At 39.8% G+C, this 8,063-nt stretch overlaps 2 protein-coding genes and 1 pseudogene across 2 annotated transcripts in view; all 3 read left to right on the top strand.

The window, feature by feature from the left end:
• LOC102251073 (zinc finger protein 665-like) overlaps positions 1-4,154 on the top strand; it is a 38,166-nt gene extending 34,012 nt beyond the window's left edge. Inside the window, exons 4-6 of the mRNA XM_014534322.1 lie at positions 876-949; positions 2,283-3,114; positions 3,199-4,154. Coding sequence (XP_014389808.1) covers positions 876-949; positions 2,283-3,114; positions 3,199-3,713 — 1,421 coding nt within the window. The 3' untranslated portion in view covers positions 3,714-4,154. The remainder of the gene's footprint in view (positions 1-875; positions 950-2,282; positions 3,115-3,198) is intronic.
• Positions 1-8,063, top strand: part of LOC102252255 (zinc finger protein 420-like) — a 254,464-nt gene that overhangs the window by 199,289 nt on the left and 47,112 nt on the right. The window lies entirely within an intron of this gene.
• The window catches only part of LOC102250485, a 297,308-nt pseudogene that overhangs the window by 263,919 nt on the left and 25,326 nt on the right, over positions 1-8,063 (top strand).

Below are 8,063 nucleotides of genomic sequence, written 5' to 3'. Positions count from 1 at the left end.
AAAAAAGTACTTTCGCATTATATTATATTTTTATTTTGGTTACATAATATTTTGGTGATTTTGTATAGTTTTCTTTTTTCTCCTTTTTGGCTTCAAGATTTTCCATTCTTTTTTGTGGTAATTAACATATTTCCATTAATGTAGTGCCAGTTTGATTACATTTATTTTGTTTTCCTGATGGTACACTTTTTCTGTTTTTTTTCATGACTCAGTATCTTTTGTTGAGATTCCTGAAAGGTAAAGTAGCAGGCTTTTGAACATGCTTTCTATAGGAGGACGCTGATAACCATCTGTGGAACAAATTCTACTTTTGGTCAACACTATTTTCTGGATCTCTATTCCTGGTTCGGCTGTCTAATTTCCCAGTTGGAAATGTTCTCTGTTTCTTTCTCAGACCCACTGTATCTTTCAGGCTTGATATATATCTTCAGTATCACATTCTGTGTGGTGCTTGAACAATTTCCCATTGTGTGACAAGCGGCCACAACAGGGCACTCACTGTGTACCGGCATTGTGTTTGCACTCTGTGTCATGCACAACTGAAACTTGTTATTCAAGATGCTTCAAAACAAGCAGATCATTGAACATGTACTTTCCTCATCTCTGTCTCTCCAGCGAAGAAACTGGGAATTGGGAGTGTTTTTATAATATGGCCATCATGTGCCAAAGGGTTTGAGCAGTTTTCATCGGCAAATGTAAGCAACCCTTTGTCCCTCTTTGATGTGAGTTTTCCTCACTTTACCTATCTAGAGCTTTCCTTGAATTCTTCACTACCTCTTGGAGTACTCAAAACTGTCATTTGGCCTATACTTGCTGGTAACTTCAAAGTGCTCTCACCACCTGATTGTCAAAACTGAAAATTTGTTTTCTTTCAGCTATGTCATCTGAAGATGACCATGCCTTTATGCCAAAGACCAGAATACAAGATTTATTCTCTGAATTGATACTGGTAAGATATAAAAGGTGTCGCTTTGATAATGTACACTTAATGAAAGTCTCAGTATTTGAGGAAGAGTGTGATGAGAACAGATGTTATTAGTATAAACAGAACTAATCTGGAACAGTTATCATAAAAAATTGTTGTTACTTGAAGAGGTGAAGTGTATTATGCATTTGGGAAACCTTCCACATTAAAGTCAGTTCCATTGGCAGATCAGTGTGTTTCTGCACGTGCAGGTTGAAAACAGCTTTTAATGTTATGCATTCTTGGAAAGGAAATCTGGATAAAGTAGGAGTTCACATATTCTGTAGTGTATGTAATCATTTGAATTTTTAAAATGTAGGATGGATTAAACTTTCATGCAATAATTTCTAAAATGTAGAGATTCTAAATATATCTATAAAATTTAAATATGCTCAATTGGGCAATCATTATTATTATTACTATCATTATCACTTTTAAATATATTTTTATTGAATTCAGAGATGAAGGGGGAGAGATGGAAACATCAGTGATAAGATCGTATCATTGATTGGATGCCTCCAACATGCCCCCACTGAGGATGGATCCCGCAACCTGTGAATGTGCTCTTGACTAGAAACAAACCCAGGTCCCTTCAGTCTGCTTGCCACTGCTCTATCCACTGACCAAACCAGCTAGTGCTTTTATTATTTATTTTTATTCAAAATATATTTTTTTGAATTCAGAGAGGCAGGGAGATGAAGAGAGATAGGCAAATATCCTTGATGAGAGAGAATCATTGACTGGCTGCCTCCTGCATTCCTCACATTGGGGAGTGATTCCGAACTTGAGGCTTGTGCCCTGATGGGGAATGGAACCGACCTTCTGGTTCAAAAATCAAGACTCAACCATTGAACCATGCTGGCTCGGCAATTTGGCAATCTTTTTTTGCTTGTTGTTAATATATTTTACTGATTTTTTTACAGAGAGGAAGGGAGAGGGATAGAGAGTTAGAAACATTAATGAGAGGGAAACATCTATCAGCTGCCTCTTGCACAACCCCTCCTGAGGATGTGCCCGAAAGCAAGGTACATTCCCTTGAACGGAATTGAACCTGGGACCCTTCAATCTGCAGGCCAACACTCTATCCACTGAGCCAAACAGGTTAGGGCTGGCAATCTTTTAAACAAGGATTCATTCTTTTTCCTCTGACAATGATTATTTTGTATTTAATTTTGTCTATAATTTTAATAAATTAGGAGAGCTTTTGTGTAAAACCATCTTGGTTTAATGAGTATCACAAAATGGTTCTTATGGAACAAGTATACATGTTTAATGAAATTCTGTCAGTAAAGTTCTTTCCATGTCCCATTACTTCCAGAGTACACATAATGGAGACAGTTGTGATCAATGGAATGAAAATCGGAAAAAATTTAAGCAAGTCTTATATCTTAATCATTGGAGAAGCGAGTTTGCAGATGAGCATTATAAAATTGGAAGAGTCTGTGACCCAAGGTGCAATCACAAAATACGTGAGGTTATTCCTATTGTGGAGATGACACACAAAGGAAATAAATGTGTCCAGTCTTTTCAACCGTCTACAAATTACACTGAACAAGAGAATATTCATCCTGGGGAGAAAGCTTACAAATGGAATTCTCGTGGTATAATTTCCAGTCAAATATTCAAGACAAATAACGTGAAAAAAATCCATAGTGGAAAAAAATCTTATAAATGTAGAGAATGTGATAAAGAATTCCTTCACGCCTCAAATCTGAATCGACATTGTCAAATTCATAATGGAGAGAAACGTTACAATTGTAGAGAATGTGGCAAGGCCTTTAGATGGTTCTCACACTTTACTACGCATCAGAGAGTTCATACTGGAGAGAAGCCTTACAAATGTAGAGAATGTGGCAAAGCTTTTAGCGATTTTTACTGTCTTAATACACATCAGAGAGTTCATACAGGAGAGAAACCTTATAAATGTGGAGAATGTGGCAAATCCTTTAGCCAGTCTTCATCCTTTACTTATCATCAGAGAGGTCACACGGGAGAGAAGCCTTACATATGTAGAGAATGTGGCAAAGCTTTTAGCGATTTTTCCTCTCTTAATTCACATCAGAGAGTTCATACAGGAGAGAAACCTTATAAATGTAGAGAATGTGGCAAAACCTTTAGCCATTCTTCATCGCTTACTTGTCATCAGAGAGGTCACACGGGAGAGAAACCTTATAAATGTATAGAATGTGGCAAATCCTTTGTCAGCTCCTCAGTCCTTACTATACATCAGAGAGTTCATTCTGGAGAGAAGCCTTATAAATGTAGAGAATGTGGCAAATCCTTTGTCAGCTCCTCACACCTTGCTTCACATCAGAGAGTTCACAGAGGAGAGAAGTCTTATAAATGTAGAGAATGTGGTAGAGGATTTTCGCACACCTCAAGCCTGAATGAACATCGTCAAATTCATAATGGAGAGAAACATTACAAATGTAGCGAATGTGGCAAAACCTTTAGACGGTTCTCACACCTTACTAGGCATCAGAGAGTTCATACTGGAGAGAAGCCTTATATATGTGGAGAATGTGGCAAAGCTTTTAGCGATTACTCCTACCTTAATATACATCAGAGAATTCATACAGGGGAGAAACCTTATAAATGTAGAGTATGTGACAAAGCCTTTAGTCATTCCTCCTCTCTTAATAGACATCAGAGAGTTCATTCTGGAGAGAAGCCTTATAAATGTAGAGAATGTGGTACATCCTTTATCAGCTACGCAAGTCTTACTAATCATCTAAGTGTTCATACTTAAGATAGGCCTTATAAGTGTAGAGAATGTGGTAAAGGATTCCTTGACGCATCAAACCTGAATGGACATCGGAAAATTCATAATGGAGAGAAACATTACAAATGTAAAGAATGTAACAGCCATTTATCAATGTTCATGCCTTACAGTACAGCAGAGAGTTCAAACTTCATAGAAGTCTTACAGATGTGAGGAGGGTTGTAAGTCCTTGACCAGCTGTGAGAACTTACTGAACATCACCGAATTCATACTGGAAGGAATCCTTATGAATGTGAAAAATGTAAAAAGCCTTTAATAGCCATTCGGATATTACTGTACTTGGAGACTTCATTACAAAAAGATACCTTACAAATGTAGAGAATGGGTTGGAGCCTTTATCCAAAGCTCAAAATTTACTGAACATCAGAGATTATTTAGTGGATGAAAGTCTTAGACTGTGAAAAAAAATGTGAGAAAACCCTTAACCTGTGGTTAAACGTAACATCTTAGGCATCATTCTAAAGAGAAAGAGCAATAATATAAAGTATATGGCCAAAGATTGAACCATGGTTGAAGCTTCACTGAGAATGATAAAATTATTTCCTGAAAAATTTGAGGCATATGTCAAAGTGTTTATCTCCATGTATATGTCATACTACATCTCATAATTATTACTGGATAGAAACCCAGCAGATATAAAGAATGTGACAAAGCTTACTCAGAATGCAAACCTTACTTGAACTCATACTGGGCAGAAACAATACAAATGTAAAATGTTGGGGGCCAGATGTAAGCTGGCAAGGTCCTTGCACCTGAAGGGGCTAGCAAGGCTGGGACCCTTACCTACACAGTTTTCCCAGACTTGTTTGGATGGCGATTATCAGTAGAATAAGAGCAACCTTTGTAGAATGACAACAGCCTTTCATGGCTTACCAAGAAGTCTGTTACTATTTACTGAGATATGCTGTACTGAGAACTTGTCCTTCTATTTTGTCCCTCCCTTAGAGATTAAGAGGAACAAAGAATACATTCCTCTTGACAGACCTCCTATTCAGTGTGTTGTGTATAAATGGGATTGTGTTGCTAATAAAGTTGCTTCAGTTCCTCGAGAGCTGTAGTCCTCCCGACCCCCCTTTCCTGTCTTTCTTTCTTTTCTCAATTCCCACCTCCCTGTCTCAGCCCGGCTCAACCTGTCAGGCTGGTCCTGACAGTAAACAATGTCCTAAAGTTTTCAGTCAGCATCCGTAGCTTATTCCTCACATTGGAATTCATTCTAGAGGGAAACCGTGAATCTGAAGTATCTGGGAAATCATATAGTTGGACCTACAGTCTCACTCAATATTAGGGATTGTAATCGTGTAATTCTACATTCATGATATAGGAGAGAGGACTTTTGTTCAAACTGTACAGTTTACAAATTTCCAAGGAATTTGTGCCTTAAAGTGACTTTAAAGATGTAAAAACTTGATCGAAATATGTAATTGATTATGAATTTTAAAGTATCACTGAATTCACACTAGATAGGTCACCATAATGCCTTTCAGGTATTGCCCTAAATCAGAATGTTTATTACATAGTGTCCTCCAAACTTTAAATGTAGTTCGCTAATATTTTGTATGTTTGACCATATCAAAAGAAGTGATGTTTCCATATGTACAGTTTCTTAGAGTGTTGCCTATTTTATATCGAAATCAATTGGAGTATTTTGAAATGGAAGTAATGTGATTCTACTCCCATATCACTTGATGCTGTTATGTTTTATTCCTAATGTTTGTGGGTGAAATCATGGGGTTGATTGTTTCAGCCTTAAAGATCTGTGAGCTGTTGAATATTATATGGACTTCACTTGTGTACACTTTCCCATGGAATATTGGATACATTGTAAGGCGCACTATTTTCTTCTTTTAGAGAACTAGAGGCCCAGTGCACTTGCACAGGTAGGGTCTTTATGCCTGGCAGATGATCAGGGCCGATCAGGTTCCCCCGCCTCCCCACCTCCCCAGCTCCTTCTTCCCTCCCCACCTGCGGCCACTGCCACTGGTCGCCTGCCATGTTCCGTGCTACCCCCTTGTAGTAAGCGCACGTCATAGCAAGCGATCTGCTGGTCTCCCGGTGGGTCTCCTGAGGGGACAGTTTGCATATTAGCCTTTAATAATATAGGATAACACTATTCAAAGAATCTTTTACAATACTTCTCTAGGTTTGTAAATGATATCAAAGTTACTTCGTTTTCGGTGCCAGTGTAATCAACTGAAAACTTTTTGAGGGCATGTGAGCTTGTAACATTTATGGGACTGGAACTATACTCACGACAGTGCTGTCTGTGTAATAGATTTTCCATAATTAAGAGGAATATTGCAATAGCAGTGACATTGTTGTACCCAGGATTCCGAATTGGCAAGAACTCTGCATGTCGAGAGAGGACACCTTTCCCAGTCTGTACTGCTAGCTGAACTCAGAAAAATTAATTCTATTTCTTTCCTTTCCTATTTCCTCTTCCTCTCTGGGTTTTCACTTTGTCTTCTAGGCTGCCATTCTTTTTGCAATGCTGTAACCATAGCATGTAAAGCTCTTCCTGTCCCACATCAGCCTTTCTAGCCCTTGTAGCTTCCACTCAATAGTTTGGAATTTATAATGCAAGGACTGACATCAGAATTTGGTGAATATTTTGCTTTATTTTCATGACGTAGGTAGCCCACCATTTGGGTTGTCATGCTGACACCTATAGTTTTTAATATGAACATGAAGTTTTTGGAAGACCATAAATTGGCATCTTTGTACTTGATAATTGGAATATTTCTTGTCCTGATTTTAATTGGAAACCTTAAGAATTTCTCAGTGTTACCTCATGAAGTTCTTTATTGGGATGGAATTTACCCAAGTTAAACAGGTTTCATTCTCACTTGTATATGTATCTGTGTGTGTGTATCTACACTAACAAAAGACAAAGATGCTAATTGACTGTGCCTTCGCTATGCCCACTAATGAGAAGAGTATGCAAATTAACCCAAGGAGGATGGCTAGTAAATTTGCATACTACAAGTGGGGCGGGCAGCGCCCGATGCCACCCGTGGGATCGGGGGTGCAGATTGGGGCCTGGCCAGGGGCAGAGCTGGCAATCACATAGGGCTTGGGATTCCCTGCCCAGGCCTAACACCCGGCCTGAGGCCTTAGGCCTGGGCAGGGGCTGTAGCTCAGGTCTTCTCCCTGCTGGCAAGTGGACATCCCCCGAGGGCTGTTGGGCTGCCAGAGGGATGTATGATTGCCAGCTTAGGCCCATTCCCGGGAGGAGTAGGCCTAAGCCAGCAGGTGGTTATCCCCTGAGGGGTCCCAGACAGCGAGAGGGCACAGGCCGGGCTGAGGGACCCCCGTGCCCCCCAAGTGCACAAATTTAGTATATATTTTTTTTTGTTACAGGGGTGGGCAAACTTTTTGACTCGAGGGCCACAATGGTTTCTTAAACTGGACCGGAGGGCCGGAACAAAAGCATGGATGGAGTGTTTGTGTGAACTAATATAAATTCAAAGTAAACATCATTACATAAAAGGGTACGGTCTTTTTTTTTTTAGTTTTATTCATTTCAAACAGGCCGGATCCGGCCCGCGGGCCGTAGTTTGCCCACGGCTGATGTAGCCTAATGTTGGTCATTCTTTCTAGAGGAAATCCAGAGAACGTGGCAGCTTTCAGTTGAAACCTTTTATTATTTCGGATGCAAAGTTATATTGTATACTAGTAGCCCAATGCATGAAATTCGTGTACATTAAAAGGGAATTAATTGCCCTAACCGGTTTGACTCAGTGGATCGATCATCGGCCTGTGGACTCAAGGGTCCCTGGTTTGATTCCAGTCAAGGTCATGTACATTGGTTGCGCACACATCCCCAGTGGGGAGTGTGCAGGAGGCAGCTGATCTATGTTTCTCTCTCATCGATGTTTCTAACTCTCTATCCCTCTCCCTTCCTCTCTGTAGAAAATCAATAAAATATATTTAAAAAAGAAAGAGTATTTTCATTTCTCAATCCATAAATGTGGAAAACCATGAGCAGCAGAGCTCGGAATGAAGATTGGACTCCGTGCAGCTTTAAGCTATGCTCTGTCTCCCTCACCTCCCAGGCCTCTCCACTCCCCTCCTTTCCAGTCTCTTACGCTCCCACATTTAAAACCTGTAGACAGGAAACCAGCTCAAAACCAGCACATGTTCAGGACCGAATGGAGTGGCTTCTCGTGTAAGTTCCTTTTGCCGGAACGGATGCAGAGGAATAAGTGTTTACAGGTTCCGACCCTGATCCCTGCTAAATGTAGCACTTTTTGGTTTTCTTAATGAAGCTAAAGCAGGGGTAGGTTTCTTAAAACTGCACAGACATGCAAGGGTTTTTTT

The sequence above is a fragment of the Myotis brandtii genome, unplaced genomic scaffold, assembly GCF_000412655.1.
Source record: "Myotis brandtii unplaced genomic scaffold, ASM41265v1 scaffold1289, whole genome shotgun sequence".
NCBI classification, from domain to species: domain Eukaryota; kingdom Metazoa; phylum Chordata; class Mammalia; order Chiroptera; family Vespertilionidae; genus Myotis; species Myotis brandtii.
This window is presented reverse-complemented; position numbering and strand designations above follow the sequence as displayed.